At 50.3% G+C, this 20,530-nt stretch overlaps 1 protein-coding gene across 7 annotated transcripts in view; it reads right to left on the reverse strand.

Annotated features, from left to right (window-relative positions):
• ARHGAP23 (Rho GTPase activating protein 23) overlaps positions 1-20,530 on the reverse strand; it is a 145,322-nt gene that overhangs the window by 65,659 nt on the left and 59,133 nt on the right. For 4 of the 7 annotated variants that reach the window (XM_025191117.1, XM_014525349.2, XM_025191115.1 and 1 more), the window contains exon 2: positions 5,221-5,400. In XM_025191117.1, the coding sequence (XP_025046902.1) occupies positions 5,221-5,400 (180 nt within the window). Of the gene's footprint in view, positions 1-5,220; positions 5,401-7,258; positions 7,301-19,391; positions 20,147-20,530 lie in introns of those variants that run through there. The other 3 variants (XM_025191113.1, XM_025191114.1, XM_025191116.1) reach the window with 3 other exon arrangements.

Raw genomic sequence — 20,530 nt, forward strand, 5'->3', positions numbered from 1 at the left:
GGAGGGCACTCACAGCACACTGCTACCATGGGGTGTTTAAGAGTCTGCAAATATGAACAGCTGGTGCAGAGATCAAAAGGCACCTGGAGGCAAGATGCTGTTCAAGGCCTAAGCCAGGCAGGACAATCAGGGGGAAGAAATGACTTAGCAGAGGAATTGCTCGGGAGCAGCAGTCACTTAGACCCATGTCCCCCTCCTGTATTTTATCAGGAAATCTCCTGATTGAAGGTCTTAGCACTGAGGAACCACTCTGCTCCACCTCCATTGGACCAGGTAAATCAAGCCACATCCAGCTGGTTCTTCCAGCTGATTTCACTGCCTATGCCTCTCCTATGGCACCAGTGAAATGCAGCCTCCTCTGGAGTGGAGGGTAGCAGTTAAACAGATAACCCTAAATCAGAAGAGGAGAGATTTGAATGAAGGAGACATGAGGAGGCCCAAGTCCTAGAGAATGAAACACGGCATATAAAAAACAATGATTAAAAAATATATATTAAAAAAAAATTTGGATTTTTTTATTTGAATCAGATTTTTATATTTTTGTTAAGGTGCTTTAAAAAAAACAAACATATATAGTTTTAATTTAAGATATGTTAAAGCTCAAAGATAACATCATGGAATAGGGATTATAAAACTTCTAATTATATATTATTTGAGACAATATATTCATGGAACCTTTTTAGAAGTTTTATAAATAGGTCACAACAGGCTATATTAGGGGCCCAATCTTATGGGGTTCCCAGAGGCTCCTCTATAGATTAGTAAAGATTAAAGAAAACCACTCTACCCAGTGGGACTCTGCTCAGTCTAGAAGATTCCATTAAGCATCTCTGTGATGCTTAGTTTCAGTTCTCAAACTGTGGATTTGTGTCTCCAGAGATCATAGGCAGACAAGGTTCTTTGGGTAGACGCGATATCTTTTATTAGACCAACTAAATGGTTGGGAAAATTGTTCTTTGCAAGCTTTTGGGCACAAACACCCTTCTTCAAGCATAGTGAGAGCTTGTCGTCTCCAGAGATAACATCCTTGTTAACAGCAGTATATGGAGATGAGAGATAACAGACCTGATTAGTGATTCCATCAGCCCTATTGTCTCTCTGCAAGTTTGTGTATACAGAGTCAAGCCCTTACCTTTCTCTAAAAGTACAAAGTTTCAAGAAGTTAAATTAATAAAGGATATCAAACAATAAGAATGCAATTTTGTAGAAAACAATGATTAAATCAAGGCTTTGTGGCCAGTGGTTTAAATCAAATCCAACCTGGAATGAAGTCCCATGGGAATGGTAGCACCTTGCTTTCTAAAAAGAACTGGGAGTAAGTTAATTGTGTGTGAAAAACCATCATGGTTCCAGCATGCAACCAGGCATGTGCCCACAGGCGCACACCCATGCCAAAGCTGCCAACACCTACACACATATCACACACTATTAAACAGAGCAGCAGCTAGAGATTCCAGCCAAGGCTGACATCTGGCTGAACCAGACACTGTGCACACACAGCAAAGAGTAGCTCCCTTCCCAGGAGGGTCCTACAAGCAACCAGCAAGACAAAGGGACGAAGAACATATTTCCTACCTTTATTTTACACAGATCAAATGACTTGACCAAGGTCATGCAGGGAGTAAGTGTCAGAGCTGAAAATGGAACCCAGGTCTCATTAAACTAATGTATTTCAGGGAGCTAGGCAGAGCAGCCTAGACCTCAGGCATTGAGATGTCTGATGTTTAAGAGGTCAAGGCAGGGAGATTAACATTTCTTGGAATATTTGGCTTTGAAAGGTGGTGAGTGGGAGATGATAATATATGTGCAACAGGTTGACTAAGACACCCTCAGCCCTTCCCCTTGATCCAGCAAACCAAAGAGCTCAGAGAGTGTCAGGGTGACAGGCAGTAAATTCCAAAAGCTGTAAATTTGCTTCCAGTCAGGCTGCTGGAGGAAGCATGTTGCAAACCTGTGGAATTCACCGCCATGGGCAATCAACAAAGCAAACAGTTTGGCAGGATATGAAAAGGGGGACTGGGATTTACACACACACACCAACAAGCAGAGGCAGCTGTACAGAGCTAGGAAGTCAGGTCAAATAATGTTTCAACAAATCCTCCCTGCTTCAGAGGACAGGCCCATGCTTCTCTGGGAAGAGAGGGTTTTGGGGGGAAGAAGGCATGGATGGGGTGATGGGGCCAAAAGTACTAATTTTTCCATGAAAAATTGACGTTGCCTGACTGGACAGATGTGCTGATGTGCAGCCAAGAAAGGGGTGCAACTCCCTCTGGAACCAGATTGCGATACATCCCCGTCTACTTTGCTAGCTCCTGTGTTTAAGATATCCTGCCACTCAAACCCTCTTCTTCCTCTGCCATGTCTGCAGTGAGCAGCACCTCCTTCTACACACAGGCAGCAAACAAAAAAATCTAGGGCTCAAACTCTGGATCTCCAGCAAAGCAAGGGGAAGACAAGCTCTGGAGAGACCCCCAAAAGCTATTGTGTCTTTGTATAATAGATCAGCAGCAGGGAACTTGGAGCTACCTACTCCCCTCTACCCTCTGACACACACTGCTGCAGAAGATGCACCCCCATCCCGCAGACATTACTAAAACTGTCCCAAACCCAGCAGTGGTTTAGTTAATATTTGCCCAAAACCCAGGGATTATTTTGCCTAAAATCTCTGTGATTAAATTATGTCCAGACCAGCTGCCCCATCTTGCCACTGTAATTGATTTCTGTCACTGCTTTTGCACATCTCTGCAGAAAATCATGATTGTCCCACACCACGTGTGGTACCCAGAGAGCATGTTTGCTGCATGTATCAAGCACTGGTGTTTGGGAGTGAAGAGGTTAACTCCGCTCCACAAGAGCGCGCAAAGTTCACCCCTATTGGGAACCATTCTCCACCCAGACGTGGGGGTCTCCTGCAGTCAGGCAGTGTTGGGTTGGAGCTCCTCCTAGCCTCCAACCTTTCCCCAAAGGTCAGCTACAAGCAGATCCTAAAAGACTCAAACCACTCTTGCATTCCCCTTTCTACCTGAAGACTGAAAGATGCATCTGTAAGAGAGGGAACTCTAGGTTCACAGCCTGGAGGGGATCCTGAACTCCTGGACAAAGCAGATGACTGGGGGTGCAGTATCATGAAGGGCTCTGCTTTCCAAATTGTACTCCCTGGCTGAGCTGGCTAACACCCCAATGTTCCCTCCCTAAGACCTGCTTTAGACCCCCCCACAGCGGTCTTCCCCATGGCAGTACAGAGACCAAACAGCCCCTCTAGCCATTGCAGTGACAGGTATCACACCGCAAAGCAGTGGCAGTGGAACATCTGGGAAACCAAATAAAAGAAGACATCCACATCTGCATGTTGGGCATGCAGGTACAGGGCACAGGCACTGCCACAGCAAAGTGTTGCTGGGCCCAGCAAGAGCAAAACACCAAGCATGTGCAGGGCTAGTTGAGCCAGAGTCGCAAAGAGGAGGCTGATCAGGGGGGTGAGGTTATGCATTGCCACACTGAGGCTTATGTCATGCATTGGAAAGGTAATTGCTGGACTCACCAGGCAGGGAGGAACCCCCCAACCTGGCATGGCACAACAGGCACCATTCCAAAGGCCTTTCACTTCCTCTGTAGCAACACGCATTGACCTCTTCTAGAAGTAAGATTCCAGCCTTGGTAAGACCCTTCCAGCTGTCTGTTCTGGTCTCCTGCCTAGCACAGGGGCAGTCCCACCCAGGGACTGAGTAGTAGGAAAATCTTCTCTCCTCCTTGTCCCTATGCATTTGGCACCACTTCCATCTCATAGCAAACAAGATGGTGGGAGCACCTAAGGAATTAACTTCATGTTATAATAAGCCAAAACCTCAGTGCACCTATGCAAAGTTACTGGGGCTGGGGAGCACTGGCAGGAGCCTGCAGGACTTGCTGACACTCAAAGATCATTTATTCTTAAAACCTGTGTTCAGCAGTGGCAAGCTAGGGGTGGGGGGCCTTCACCAGATAACACCAGTCCATGGTGCTGCACTCCTGATGTTCTCTTTGGCCAGGCACCATGGCATGGGGCAGCTCCAGGCTATTTGCATCCATTTCCTCTCCATAACCATAAAAGCATAAATCTGGAACAGCCTCTGCCCTGCAGGTTCCTGTAGGTCAACTTGTATCCCATTTGCTGGGTGTAGCCAGAACCACGTGCAGGAAGCAAGCACCTGGTGACGGTCCCCCTGAGCTGGGAAGGCTATACACACACACCTGGTTCAGTCCCAGCCTATGCCAGGATTCAGAGGGGGTGCTGGCCAGACACATCTTGTCCCTTCCTTGACCTGAGAGAAGTTACACTGAATGGAGGCCTTTGCAGATAGCAGGAACTATCTAGAGAGATCATGAAGAGCATCTGTGGAGGGCTACGTAGCTGAACTGTGAAAGAGAAGTGAAGAGAACCAGCCATTCTGGAGCAATGGGGTCCAAAAAAGGCCACTGAGTTTGCTTTTACAAGCCAGAGAAGAAAACTGGGTGACTGTGAGGCTCCTGGACTCCAGAGGAATACTCAGAATTGAAAGCAAAGAGCAGAGATATCAGCTGTGACTCAGAAAACCCCAGAAACTCTGACAGGCTGATGCAGAGAGACCAAGGGCAAGAGAAGCCCTGTACTGGTGTCATCCATGTGCACAGGCCCACAGACCACTCTTAGCTGATGAGCTGTGGGATCTCCCAGGAGTGAAGACTGAAGGGACCCCTCCAACTCTCTGATCCTGTCTCCTGCCTATCACGAACCTGAGAATTCCAGCCAGGGACTTCTTAAGTACAGAGCTTTGAAGGGAAACTGCTATGCGGTAACATCTCTGAAGGTCTAAAGAGGTGGATGGAGGAACTGGCTTCTTCAGGGCAAGTGCCCTTTTATTGCCAACATATGGCCCACGCCCAAGTATTCAAGTGATTCTTGAATAGGGGCAGCACCCAGGCCTGTTCCCCAATATGAAGGGGACCAAGATACCTGCCACCCCAAGACCCTATCCAGCACCCTCCAGACTAACCTTATTCCTCAATTTCTGCTGAGAAGGGTGCATTGGCTTGGACCCAGGGTCTGCAAGTCTAGTCCCTGCTACTGAATAGCAGCTACTTCCTTTATCCTCCTCCTAATGAACAGCTTTTTCTGAAAAGGTACAGATCTGACCAACCTCTGTTCCTTCCCCCACCCCCACAGGGCTGATAGAGCTGGAGAGCATGGAGCAGCAACATTACCTTCACATTGGAGTGGACCGCCGATTCTGGGGGGTAGACGATGAAGTGCCGGAGGGTGAAGCCAAATCCCCCCTGTGGGCTCTTCCGGAGCACCACCGTCTTCGGCCCCACCCAAGGAAAGGACTCCTCCAAGGGGGCATTGGCATTTGGGGAGGCCCCATCTCTCCTGCCTGGTGTCGGCTGTCGAGGACAAAGAAAAAAGGGTATTAAGGCAGAGCCCCATACAGATTTCTGCTTTATTCCCAACTCACCCTCCTGGGCTCGAGCAAAAGGAAGAAAAGCACTGGGGTTCAGGCACTGTACTAGAATTCACGAGGCTCTTGTTCAAGACCCTGGCTCTGCCACTGACTTGTGGCATGACCATGGGCAAGTCACTTTAGTCTAGATGGGCGGTACCCAACCTTCCAACACCATGGGCCATATAAGTGGAGTACGGTCAACCTGTGAGCCAGATCCCATGCCGAGTCGACCCACAGGTCTGATCCTATGCACTAGGATCCAGCTACATGCTGGCCCAACCCCATATGCCCAGATCAGGCCACAAAGCAACCCTACATGCTAGGGCAGGGCCACATTATCTGGCCGGTGGGGGGTCCCCATGCATCCAGAAATTTGGCAGGACAGGAGCGACAATTAAAGTAGCCACCAATCCCCCATTGCCAAATTTCTGGACCTGTGGGCTGGATCTGGTCTGCAGGTCAGAGGTTGAGCACCACTGGTCTAGATCCTTAGAGCACTTTGGCCCCGAATTCTCAGTGATGTCAACAGAACTTCAGAACTAAATACTTTTAAGGACCTGGGCTTTAGTCTCTCTGTGTTTCAGAGATAATGCTACTACTTTTCCGCCCCTTGTTCTCCAATTTCCAATCTGTCAAAACTGTAAGCTCCTTGGGATAGGGACTCTTTCGCTATGTTTGCGCAGCCCCTGGCATAGAAGGGCCCCAATCTCAGCCTTTATGGTACCTAAATTGACAGTCAGGATCTCTCTGTGCCAAGCACTGGACACGCATATAATGAAAAGACAGTCCCTGCTCTAGGAATGCCTTTTTCATTTCTTATCCTGAACTATTCCTATGTCCAGTTAAAAGCTTCCACATTCCTTCTCAGAGGTGGCTTCAAAGAGCCTGCTGTCAGTAGACTGCTAGGTGCTTTGGGAAAAGGGAAATTACAGAAAGCTATGAGGTGGTGCTGGTAGCAATAATAATGCTGTAGCAAGTTTATAGGTTCTCAGGGTACCTCACAAGCTCCCTGGGAGGAAGCAACTGCCACCCCACTCACAGGTGGGTAAACTGAGGCATGGCACAGCCAAGTTGCCTGCCCAAGGTCACAGCAAGTTAGCAGCCAAACCTTTTCAAGCCCTGTCTGTCATCCCTGTGACCTGCCCATAAGACCATCCTTCGTCCTCCACAGCAGCACTCTAGGAATGATTCATGGGACAAGACCTGCAGTGTTTCCTAGGCCAGGAAGCTCACTTCAGACATAGCCAGATCCCCTTTGAGCATCAGAGCAAGAGGTTTCCCCATCCCTTTGGTTATGTGGCTGCCCACAAGTGATACCACCACACTCCCACCTTGCTTAGGAAGGAAAGGGTGTCCTTTGGGATTAAGCGAGATGCTAAACGCGACCACTAACTGTCATTTCTCCTTCAGGTAACTGCCTGCTGAGCAGAGAGCCAAGGGATCCAATTCTGCAATGAACACACTGCTGGGAATCGGACCCCATTTCTCAGAGATGGGGAGGGCTGGCTGCAATGCAAAGACTCACTCTCATTCTATTCTTGACAGTGTCTAATAACCTCCACATGGATGTTTAGATAGGGTAGCTCTAAGCTGCAAGTTTCAAACCTGGGCAAATTCATCTCTTCATCAGCCCTGTGCCTAGGCCAGTGCTACACTGCCAGATGCTCACAGGCAATAAGACTTGTTTCAACAAGAGGGAAGTGCCCAGATACACTCAAAGATCTGGGCTTAACTGACTGGCTCAAGATCACCCACAAAAGTCTGTGGCAGACCAAGAAAGTGAACACAAGTTTTCACACCTCCTTGCTCAGTGGCCATTGGACCATCCATGCTCCCTTGCTTCTGCTGCCCAGTTACAAGTCTGATGGCTCCTAATTGCACTGCATCACTACAAAATACAGCACCCTGCCTAAATCCAACCTGTACCCTACCACTCAGAGACCAACCCTGATTCACTTGCATGCTGCTCACAAAACACTTCACACCATTAACAACACGCAACATTCAAGGGGGGAAATTAGCAGGCGCTGGCTTGACGGGGAGCCACATTTCTGGTCAGTTTGAAAAGAAACAGCAAGGCAAAGAGGCATAGACCCAGGCCTGAATGTCACACAGTGCTTGTGGCAGCCTAACAGTGTCAGCTAAAGGTCTGATTTTCTAAACCACACCGTTAGACCAATGCAAAACCTAGGGAGGCTACCTTCTTATAGGTATAAAAGGTGTTTGCACTGGAATGCTTTGTGCCTCTCCACAATTGCAGCTAGCTATAATTGGCAGAAGCACTTTTATACAGCCTCTGTATCACCAGAGGACATACTCTGCCTGGGCTGCTATGGTTAAAGTCAGGGCTGTACAACTGAGGTCCTTGAGGGGCCAACACACAACCTGTGGGTTCCTTCAGCTTTCTCTCCCACAGCAGAGGAGGGCTGGGGAGTGGGTGGAGGCTACATGCCACTGGCACTGTCTGCGGTGTGGGGTAGGGGGCTACATGCTGCCCATACTGCTTGTGGAGAAAGGGGAACAGGGAATCTCAAGGGACCACCTGCTCAGCATACGGCCAGCCTAGTGTACAGCCCAGGCGCTGCAAGCCAGCACCGCACACAGACCCCAGCCCTAGGGAAGCTGGGCAGCGCTGACCAAAGCGCTACAGATTATGCAGCACCAGATGGCAGAAGCTGCACTGGAGAAGGCTCTCACACACACGCAAGTGAGACTGTGGCAAACTAAAGGGAGGAGAGGCCAGTGGTTGGGGCAGGGAAGGAACAGCAGCGAGAGAAGGGCTGCAAAGCCGGCTGGACGCAGCCCCTGGAGGGTCTGAGGGAAAGCAGGAGGTACTAAACAGGATCCAGCAGCCAGGGTGGTGGGGGTTGTGCCTGGGGAGGAATGGGCATAGCTCTGGAAAGCAGGCAGCAACATGCTCGGGAATAAGGGAGGCACAACCTGGGGGTGGGAGGCTGCAAGGAGAGAGGAGCTGGGAGCAGCAAGCAAAACAAAACAAAAAATGCCCTTTTTCTAGCTCTAACCATGGAAACAGCCACCGCTTTGGTCAGTGGAAAGAGGCTTGTGAGGCACCTTTGGCTGGAGGGTATAAAACCCTTTCCACGGAGCGAGGGGGAGTTGGCATCATTCTGGGCACTGGTAATGAACATTTCCTGGAGCAGATCCCACTTCTCAGGCCCCAGGGAGCAGCAGCCTCCTCTTCCCCTCCCTTCCTGCAGGAAGCTGGACCTATCTTTTGTTCTCTGCCCCACTGCCCCCTAGCAAAGCCAGCAGCTGCCAGGTCGACTAGACAGTGCCACCTCATTAGGCCCTGCTTGGTGCTGCCGCTTGAGAGCAGCAAACTGATTTTGCCAGGCAATTGAGAGCAATCCCAGGACACTGCAGATGTCCAGTGAAGTCACAGAAGAGCCTAGTGCACCTCGGCTGTGTCTCTAACTGGATCCAAGGCCCAGGGGAAGAGACACGTCTGATCTTTATAACCTAACCCTTCTCATTCCTTGGGGACAGCCTGCTGGGAACATAGCCTCGGCAGAGTATGGGAAGTAGACGTGCTGCGGCCAGGCTGGAGCTGACCTTCTGATCACGTTCAATCAGCCAACCAAAGGAATGAGGGCGCAGGGTGTAATCTGCAGCCTTCTGTCTCCATTCTTCCCCCCTTGCCACCTCACCCTGCTGAGTCTTGCAACGTGACACTATACTTTCCAGACGCTCTGCACCTTCCACCCCCAGCTGGAGACCAATTTTCTTTTGATTCCAGGGTGTCTTTCAATGTATCATATGACCAAAACGGATTACAGGGTGCACAACCCACGGGCCATTTGTGGCCACTGCCCAACAGATCCCTCCTCTGGGAAAAGCCTGTTCTCCCTACAGACACAGAGCTATGACAATTCCAGGCTCTTCCCTGAAGCCCTCCCACTGGCCCAGCTCCCATGGTTTTGCTGGGAACTGGGAAGGCTGTTTCCAGTGAAAAGTGCTGCAACAAGCACCACACTGTAACGAGTGGCCCAGGCCGATCAAACAGCCACTTCAGTGCCTTGGAGGAAGCCCACTCGAGCGGGGCTGAGTGTAACTGTGTTGGCTATGGCTGTGATTCTCTATCCACAGAGACAGAACAACGCTAAACTTAAGCAGGCTCCTTTAGATGCGAGAGCCCACCTTTGAGAAGTCAGCCCAGAAATGAGCCCTGGTAGGACTTGCAAGACAAACATGTGGTTATAGGAGGCTTCTGTTCTCTTTGCCTTCACTGTTTGGTTTGTTTTTTTATTGATACCCACTACTCAAAATACCATGCCACAAAATAGAGATGAGATAAGATGCTGAAGTGCTTTGGAAAATGTTAAGTGAAGTCTCAGTTTCATATATGCAATTTAGGGATTGCAGCATAATAGAGGCAGAGTTAACAAATATGAATTAACTAGCACTGTGAATGCAAAGTGAATTGTTAAACCAGGTTAGCCTTTGTATTTTATTCAGACTCAAACCAAAGAGGTCTTAAGTCAGTTTCACTTAATTTACCCTGGAGATTAACTCAACTAAACCGAGTTATGACCCCTTTCATTCTGAAGAGGTGTCTCCACACAGAGAGTTGATCAAGTTTAACCAATTCATTTAAAAAGGCAATGAGATTAACTATCCCTAGTGTCTCTGTATACATACATTTTAGGGCACTAAAGACCACAAGACCCAGAGCCTATCAAGAATGAGATAGGTTCCGAAATCCCTTCCGTTCAACGGGATTTAGTTTCTTTTGAAAATGTCACCCACAGGTCCCAATTCTGTGTTCTCAGCTCCTTGGGCCCAATTCTGTGCTGTGCTGCCTGGCACAGACAGGCAAAGATACACACAGCTGAGCCCAGCTCCAGGCAGGAGGGAGCTGCCCAGGGGTAAGAAGGGGGCTTGCAGACAGGTTTATTGTTCCCCAGCTGCATCTGAGCTGCACACTGGTGCTGGGAGGCTGGAGTCACCAATTCAGACATCCCCTAAGGCAGTTACTCTGAAACACAGCCAAGAGACCCTGATCAGGTGGAGGAGGCAGATTTTAATCAGTGCTGGGCCAGCCTCTGCAGCTCCAGCCCTCGTAGCTTCTTCCCTCACTGCCCATGGGACTATCAGACATAAGAAAAATCCAAGCAATCTATCAGGGGCAGAGAGGCCTTGCCACGCTCTCCTTTTACAGACAAGGCCTTCACAGTCCACTGCTGCCCAAGCTTTCGTGGCTGCTGGTCCCAGAGCGGCTCAGCCGCTGCAGCTCCAGCCCTCGTAGCTTCTTCCCTCACTGCCCATGGGACTATCAGACATAAGAAAAATCCAAGCAATCTATCAGGGGCAGAGAGGCCTTGCCACGCTCTCCTTTTACAGACAAGGCCTTCACAGTCCACTGCTGCCCAAGCTTTCGTGGCTGCTGGTCCCAGAGCGGCTCCTTTATTCAGCCAGGGGCTGGTAATGAAGCTCCTCATATTCATGAGATGAAGCTCTCCCACCATCTCTCTGGCTACGCTCTGCATGTCATTAGCCCCATACTCACTGAGCACTGAAACGACTGCCTACACAGAGAGCCAAGATGGGCCAAGGTGAGCTGAGCCATATGACAGCACCCTGGCTACTAACTGCTTCCTCTGCTTACAGCTCTGGAGGTTTGAGGACTTTGGATCCAGCTGCACAAATAATTGGGATTCCCAAGGAGAATTTGGCAACTCTCTGTGGAATACCAGCTGGGGAGGAGGGCACAGGGTAGGACACGGCAGTAAGGCAGTGGTGTAAGAGGATGGAAACAGCAGCATGCACTATGCAGAGGCCTCGCTCCATCTTGTTCCAGATCTGAGCAGAAGGGTCACTGCTCCAAAGGAAAAAACAGCCCACTGGCAACCCCACACTCCTGGCTCCCTCTTGTCACAACAGCAAGGAAAAAGGCAGGAAGCAGGACAAATGAGGGGTTATCAGAGGTCAGCACCGGTGCAATAAGTGTCTGTGGCAGCCTCCCATTCCACCGAGCGCTGTTTGAGTGTGGAGAAAACGTGGGGAGGGGCAGAAAGAAAGCTGGAAATGAAGGAGAAAGAGGGAGGGTAGAAAAGAGAAAGAAGGGGAAAGGAGAAAATAAACTAGAATGTAAAGAGAGGGATGCAGGAGGCAGCAAGAGGTTGCTAAAGTCACCTCACATGCCAGTGTGACTGTGGGGGTGCAGGCCACCTCCAGGGACTCTCCCGCCCAAGATTTCCTCCCAGGCATCTTTCATCACCAATGTGTCCAACCAGCCGGAGAAAGCAGAATAGCTGATCAGGCTGCATCTATTAGATAAACCCCCTCCCCACACCCTCCCTGTGATATGCCGGCAGACAGAAAAAAGCCCTTGCTGCCAGATAAGACCAAGATAAATCCCCCACATGGTATCCCCCAGACACCCATGAAACAAAACAAATCAGCAGACAGGCACAAAAGGGACCCTCAGCTGCCACCTTCATCCCCCCTGCCCCAGGAGAGCCCAGAACATGCAGCTGCTCTGCCAGAGCAAGCCTGGCTGGAAAGGCATATGTTCCAGGTGGTGAACACAGCTGATGGCCTGGAGAAGGTGGGCACCATACTGCCAAGTGACAGAGGTAAAGGATAGCAGGTACCGGCTTGCTGAATACAGCAACCATGCCCAGGTGCCTTGTGCTGCCTCAGGACTTCACCAGACCAGAGAGGGAAAAGGGAGACATTCAGATATACCTGGCTCCCCTCCCCTACTGTCAGTGCTCACATTGCAAGCCATGGAGGCTTCATCCCTGCCATTGAGAAGGCAACATCACAGCCTAAAATACATTAGCGAAAGGAAGCTCACTCACATATACAGCTCCTCAGAAAAGGGGCTACCCACTAGGTGTATGTACAGTATCATGCACAATGGGGTTGATCTCAATGGGGTCTCTACATGAGACAGTGATGCAGACAACAAGAACAACAATCAGCCTGAACATGGGGTTTCAGCAGCTGTTGAAACAGCACAGATGATTTTATACATCCAGTTCTGGGTCAGCTGAATGGGAACTCAGCATCTAAACCCTTTTGGCAACTTGGAAAATCTCAGCCTGTGGTTCCATTCCCAGCCCTGTGAATAGGTTTTTGGTCAATCAATACCTTGCCTGCACCTCAGTTTCCCAACATGTAAGCAAGCCTAGGGTTGATAACACATCAAGGCAGAGGGACAGGCTGTAATATTAGATTCATAAATTGGGGGGGGGCCTATTTTGATATTCTCAGATGGACTACACTGGAGATGCACAAGTATAATCCCAACCCATTGCTCCTACTCCCATATCTTCCACCACTCACCAGATCTTGAATTTTCCCCAGGGGCACACAAGCCCCGGTCAGCAAAGATCTAAGACCATCCCAAGACAAAACCAGAGCCTGCTTCCCTGGGAACAGATCTGGCCTTGGACATCAAAGTGACCAGGATCAGTACCTCAGAGTGGGGCAGGGGGGACAAACAGCACAGAACAATGCCAAGAGCTGGGTCCTTCTCTCCTCCCCTGCCCAACAGCTGTGGATGCCTTTCTACAGTCCTGGTGCTCTGAGGGCATGGACAGCTGGCTGAGCCTTATCAGCTTGATGAAACAATGCTGCAGAGGCCACTTCCCAGCAACGGAAGGAACCAGCAGGGCCCTGTTTATCATCCCTGTAGGAAAGAGCGCAATTAAACTGGAGAAAATGGTAGAGCAGGGGACCCCGGGTAATTATAGCCAGGACATAGGCAGGCTATACTTTACTAAAATACACAACTCGGTGAGCAAACAGCCCGAGGCTTGAGTACTTTTTGCTACCCTGTACAAGCTGGCGTGGATCAGCAGATGGAGGGAAAGAAGGCCCAGGCTGGGGTTTCTGTGGGGTCCTTTTCAATTGCCTTTTCCTTCTCAGTCAGGCTCTTGTTAATATTCACAGTGCCATGGTCTGAGTGGCAGCTGAATTAAGTCACCTCTTGAGAAGGGAGGGCATGGGAGAGAGAGAACCCACATTGGACGACGAGTGTTGAAATTCAGATACCGTCTTCCCACTGCCCTGTTACTTTGTGTGAGGGAGGGAAAGGAAGGAAGTAAAAAGGTGAAGGGAAGAATGAGCGACAAAGGCCAAAAAGAAAAAAAAGAGAAAGACGCACAGAGAGATTGAGGGGTGCAGGATGAGAGTGAGAGGACACACAAAGGGAAGGGGCACAAAAAGCCTTTGTCTGTTTTTCTGTGCTGAGTGGGCCTTTTTGCTGGTGCTGGGTAAATACAATCATGCTATAGAAGAGCAGGCCTGTGGGAACATGCCAACCCCAGCCCTCAGGTGCCCAGCCTCCTACGCAGGAACAGTTCACCTTCCTCTGGCCAGGTGCCAGCGCTGCCCACTCCAACTCCATGGACTGGACAAAGGAAAGCATAAGCTCTCCTGGTACTACAGCTTACACACTGATGCCATGCTAATGCAGAGTAATAATGCTGGCACGGTTTAGACCCGGCCCCATGATATGTCCTGGATATGCCTTGAGGTACTCTTGACATCACCTTCCAGAGATAAGCTGCTCTGACAATCCACCCTCTCTCATACAGAGCCACTCTCAGGAGACACCCAGTCCAGTGCTTAGATCTTCCCAGGCTGGTGCTGATATGGGTAAGAGTCACCTGCGTATCTCCTGCCCACCTGCTACTGACACCTGCACCTAATTCTTCTGTAGCACTTGGCATCAGATCTCAAAACCTTTTACAAAGGAGACCAATGTTGTTAAGCGTTGTTAACCCCACTTTAGAAATGGGAAAACAAAGGCACGGGAAGAGAAAGGGAGCTGGCCCACTGATCTCCCCACCTCTCTCCTCACAAATCAGTGGCAGAGCCAGGGACAGAATCCAGATCTGCCAATTCCAGGTTCCCTATCCATTAGGCAGCACTGCCAAAGATCCTGCAAATAATTTCTCTGGGAGCAAGCATGGGAGATAGTGCTAGGGAATCCCAACTCCACCACTTCATGGCCTTCCCCAACACCCTGCATGGAGCCCTCAAGACACCCTGTCCCCAAATACTGCTGGGCAAATGAAGGGCAAAAATAAAAGCCCAGGACATTCGCTCACATCTAGAGATTGCTTGTCGGAAGGAAAAAGAAAACTCACAGCGGGTTAGCTCTGCCCTCAGCCTGAGGTCACAGACAGAGGAGAAGCCCAAGCCAAGCCCCAGAGTCGCATCCAGCTACACTGTGGGTGGCATGGGGAGAAGCAGGAAATTACTGCTGTTCATGACATATAATGCAGGGAGACAAGGACCCTCAGTCCTGGACCAGGACCCCTTTGTGTTGGGTGCTGGCCAGTGCAGAACAAAGTGCTGGCCTCTACCGCAAAGAACTCACATCTATATTCAGAGCAGGAGGGAAAAGCCCTGCCAACTCCTACAGCAATATCACAGTAGCCTTTGCAGCCACCGCTCCACAATCTCTCTCACTTGCATCAGAACACCCACCAGTACCAAGCACAGAGAAGTCACTGGGAAGCCCTCGTATAGGCACCACTTCAGGTTCTCCTTCAAGACAGCCTGCCACTGACTGCAGCAATCTGGGTAGCATTTTACACTCTCTACGCCAGGGAAGCCATGGGGTGCAAGGCAGAATAATACCAGGCCCAAGGGGCTTCATAGCTACCAGGCCTCTTGGAGGACTGCACTCTGGGCCTATACAGTTCCAATAACTGCAAGTGTCCATCAGCCAAAGTCTTGAGGCAAGACAAAGTAAGGGAGCCTTCCAGTTCCACCAGGGATCCTAACTTCTCTCTGTGGCTGCCCATGAGTGCCCCAGCCCGGCTACTTTCCCCATCTGCGGTCTCCATTGTCTAGGCTGCCTGCTTGCTGGATTATTTTTAAGCTGACAGCTGAATGTGCCCTTGTGATTCTAACTAGTGCGGACAAGCCTCAGAAGGGGAGACAGCAAGAGGAAGCAGCACAGGCACTCCTGAACCCCACAGACACCCACCCATAGCCAACACCACTGCCTCACCCACAACATCCACCCCAGACACACTCCAACCTACCCACCTGGCCCTGACAACCACAGGGACACAGCATGTCTCCAACACTGCTATTAAGTGGCATTTAGTTTAATTACATATCTGACCATTGTAGCAGCTGCTTGCCATTCTGCTGCCCAGCATTTCTCACCCTCCTGCTACCTCCCCTGCATATTCCCAGGCACTGGCAAGATGTTCCTCTAGGAAAGGAAGGTTACAGACGAGGCAGGATGTCCTCCCCAACTAGAAGGTTGAAGCCCTGGACAAAGCCAGTTCAACAGACTCTCTGGTGGACCAAAGGATAACAGTGTTCCAGCTTGCACCCCAGAGCCTGGCTGATATCCACTCCACACGTTTATCTCCAACTGCACGTACAAGCTGCAATTAAGTAATAGCACAGAGCAGAGGAGCCTTCCTTTTTAGCCTTGCTTTGGTGATGAGAGGAAGTTGGCTTCTAGCATTCCTTGTCCCAATGCCCAAGCTTTGCTTTGCCCCCTGTAGCCATGGCAGTATCCTCACCACAGGCAATTCCTGCCCTTTTCTTCAGGCAAGCTCTTCTCTTGGCCTACTGCTTAGGTCAAGAGTAGTCTGGTGCTTCTGGCACAGGGTAAAGCCATCAGAGCAGGGGGCCAAATTAATCCCAACAGAGCTATTCTAGGGATAACTGAGGCTCCAAACAACTAAAACAAGCCAAAGGGCCCATTCTGCAGCCCCTGCTCACTGTAAATGGCACCCACCTAAAAGTGAGTGGCTCTGCTGCCTTCACTCAGACCCACTGACCTGAATGCTGCTACTCGTGTGAGTAAGTATTGTTCATTCATCATAAGGGCTGCACAATCCAGCCATAAGTGTTTAGTAGATTATACTTCTAATAAACTACAGAAAGCTTATCTAAACCAGTGGATCTCAGCATTGTGCCAGAAGGCTGAGCGTTACATTGCTTGGCATGTTTTCTGGTGGCATCAGGATTAGACCAGAGATGGTCGTACAGACCACCCACAGGATAATATTGTGCTCCAGTAGAAACTTCAGGTACACTGGATCTTGGCAAGTCTAGCTGCATGAACCTGTCTCTTTGGCAGTGACAAGATCATCTTGTGTGTTTTCCTTGCTATTGTGTCCCATCAGTGACACTTCCTCATGCATGCAAACTGAATGCCTGACTTCTGCTTCCAGCCTGTTTAGCTTGTGCCCCAAACCCCAAAGACCTTTAGTCCTCACCATCTCTATGATGTTCTTTTGTCACCATCTCTGAGCTCTCTTCTGCTCTCTTGCATCAATCTGCATCCTGACCACAAGAGCTACCAAAAGAAAAGACAAGCAGGAGAGCATAGTCCGGTGGGCAGGGCACTGGCCTGAGACCCATAAGGCCTATTTTATTACCTGCTCTGCTGTGTGATGAGAGAAGTCCTTTCTCTTCTCTGTGACACTGCTTCATCCCTGTCTTTTATTATGTGTTCAAACAGTGCCCCAGCACAAGCAGAGCCAACACTGGATGAGACCACTGGGTGCTATTATCATAAAAACAACCACCTCCAGACTAAATGCACATTCTACTCCAACACCTGATTTGCCATCTTTCCCATTTGTTCCTCACTTTCTTGCCCCCTCTTCCCTGCAGGAAGCCAGAAATTCCCCTTTCTTTTTATTTTAACTAAGGACAGAAGCCTCCTGAGGTGCTCCAACCAGCTGCGTCCTTCTCATTAATGCTGCTCCCCTGAAATTCACAGGCGTTCACAAGCAGCACAGCTAGGATGGTGAGGATGTCACATGGCAGCACCTAGGAAGAGTGATGAAACAAGCCATGCAATAATCAGATGCTCTAATTTTTCAAAATGGGAGGGGAGGGTCAAGACAAACAGGGGCAGCTCCTTTCTGCTGTCTTGATCCTCAAACCAGGAACTTTCAATGTTTCTCAGAGCTCATTTTTGCTATAGTCTATCCATAAAAGCAGAAGCAGCTTAAACTTCTCAGAGCCCCCTTTATCCAGGGCTTTTTGAGCAATTCATTTATTTATCAGCTTCATCTGAGGTCTGAATATGCTTGCATTTCACAGATGGAGAAACTGAGGCTCAGAAGAGGAAAGCAATTGGCTCATTAAGTCACCCAGTAAGTCAGCAACACAAGCAAGAAAAGAACCCAGGAGTCCTAGCATTCTCAGTCCCCTACATCACCCCTTGCATTCATCCACAGTCAGCAAAAGAAACCAGGAATCCTGCCACTCACAGATCCCTGCACTAGCCTATGCTGTCACCCAAAGTCAGCAGTAGAACCCAGGAGTCCTGACATTCCCAGTCCCCTGCGCTAATTAACTTAACAATGCCTCCCCAATTTTGTTTTGAAATGACACGCACCAAAACTAATCACCATCATCATTTGTGCAAGCTAGTCGGACATCTCGGCGCTGGGCATGACGCCCGCCACTGACTCACTCACCAACGGGCCAGCAGATTCCCAGTTCAGAAACACAGAGATACCCTAACTCCCTCCCCTTTATGTTGCTGGCCCTGAGGTCACGATCCACTCCTGTTCTGTCTGCTTTGCATTTTGTCTCCCTTTGTGAGCCAACTCGACAGCCCTTGGAAGCAACAGCGGGGCACAACCTGAGCACACAGCTAACACGCAAAGCTCCTCCTCACACCTCCGGTCATTCATTCAGACCCAAGCCAGCTGCTCAGGACAGTACAAAACAGGGAGTCAGGGAGAGGCCAGGAGTCAGGGAGAGGATACAGCTGGAATTCAAATTGTGGGGTCTCTTTGTATCTACATTTCCAGCCCCCCAAAGCCCTGTCACACATCACTCACTTTGTACCCTAGCCCCACATATTTTTTGTTGGTTTTCTGTCTCTCCTCAGGCAAAACTCCAACTGAAGCCAACAAACCCAAAGTCTAATTCATTGCCCATCACTACAGCACCTGGTCACTAGTACCTTCTCAGCTCAAATAAGCATGGTAAAGAACTTGGTTTAGAGAAGGGAATAACACTCCACCAGCCTCTGCCCACAGTCACATGTTCCTCCCTCCAAAGAAACCAGAGCAGATACTCCACCCCGCAGAGTCCAACACTCAGGAACAAAGGCACATCTTACATCCTACCCTTGACAGTTCCTGAAAAGGAGCCAAGAATAGAGCCAAGAATACCCTTAGTGAAGATGCTCCATCTCCAGCTCCCACAACATTCTTGCCAGCCATAAGCACTGGATGACGCAAGGCAATCTCCTAAACAGGCCCTTTATGACACTGACAATCAAGACCTTACCAGAAATGGTCAGAAGTGGCAGGTAACCTGGCAGCTTGTGCAGGTAACCAAAGCATCAGCATAGACAGGACATGGACCTACCCACTGCACTTCTGGAGAACGATCTAAAGAAAGACCCTTCCATTCTCCTCTCCAGAAGATGAATCCAAGCTGCTCACAGCCTCCTCTTCTTTACACAGAGACAGAGATACAAGCCTGCTCACCTGCCCAGTTCCCCAGCCATACTGGAGACATCTCCCCCACACTGGGGGCACACTGCCCTAGGATGGAGATACCCAGATCATCAGTTCTAGGCAGTAGAAGAAAAGCCAGATAGTCCCACAGCCTAATGTCCTAACCCTGAGGGCACGCACAAAGGCATCATCAGGGAGATAGTGCTATAGAAACCTCTTGTTAGCACCAAGCATAATTAGTGGCATGTAGCTGCTGTTCCCCACCATCGCACCAGGCCAATGGTGACTGCACTGATTCTTAACATTGATCCTCTATGAGCTTATGAGGAACCTGGCTCCCAAGCCACTCATTTCCCCCTTTTCCCCAAAAGGTACCGTCTCCCATCGAGCACTGGACAAAGGGTACAGAGCCCGCACACACATATAAGATCAGGGCTTCCCAGGGCTCAGGGGGGATTTGGGTATAGTGATAAGGGCATACAAGTGCATCTCTCACCATGCGGCATTTCTCCACGCGGGGACGTGAGCGGCATTTTTGCCTGGTGACAGCAGCCCCAGCACGGGGCCACCTGCGCTCCAGGTCCACATTGTCAGTCCGCAGTGTGGTCAGCCAGATGCAGCGGGGCTCAGGTGAGCTGCAGTCCACCCCAATGGCCCTCTCAAAGCACCAGCCCTTCTTTGCTCGCTCCACACTCCACAGGGCCTTGCCCACCATTTTTGGCGCAGCACAGGGACGAGGGGGTCCCCACTGCCTGCCACGGGATGCCCTGTCCCCTCCGCCTGCACCTTCTTCCACCATCAAGCTGGAGGAGAAGGGAGAGATTCTCCCCAGACAATTGCTGACAAAGCAGGGGGCCAAAGGAAGACGGCTGCCACTGGAATCAGCGAAGACTCGTTCAGGAGTGTGCCGGGGAGCTGAATGGACTTTCAGCCCCTACAGCAGCTAGCACCCATTCCTTGTAGATCCATCGGCGAGGAGGGAATAGTGAAGCTCTCTCCCTGTGCCCTGCAGTTACACCCAAAACTTCAGCAGAAAGTCTGGTGAGCAGAGCCTGCCGGCAAGGAGAGCTGAACACAAGCAGCTCCGCTGTCTCGCTTATCACAGATGAATGCCGATTAGTCCATGCTTGGGCACACAAGATCCACACATACACACGCACCCTGAGAAAACTGTCCTGCACACATCCCTCTCCAGGCAGAGGGGATGGGATGGGAGAGCCCCGTCACCATGAAAAAAGACTCACACCAGCAGCCTGAAGAGAGGCTGATGGAGGAAGCAGACAGACAGACAGACAGCAGAAAAGAGAATGCACCCGCCACCCTCTCCGCTTGCTCGGCACAGGCTCTGGCTGCAGCTGCTCTGGGCAATCAGTCAGCCCTGCCCATCACCCCACCCACCCGCCCCTCACTGGGCTGTCTGAGCCAACCCCCTCAGCTGCACGGAGGGAGCTAGCACAGCCTGGGGATTGGAAGTTACACTTTGCTGAGACTTTTCCTTTTTGTCCTAATCCCCTCTCTCTACCCTGATCACCCGGACACCAGTGTCAAACTGCCTGCGGCCTCTTCCTTCCTTCCTAATCTCACTTTCCGGAGCAGCAGCATTTTTGCCTGCTCTCAGAGATGTGGAGAGGGGGA

Source organism: Alligator sinensis, unplaced genomic scaffold, assembly GCF_000455745.1.
Source record: "Alligator sinensis unplaced genomic scaffold, ASM45574v1 scaffold1261_1, whole genome shotgun sequence".
Lineage (NCBI taxonomy): Eukaryota > Metazoa > Chordata > Crocodylia > Alligatoridae > Alligator > Alligator sinensis.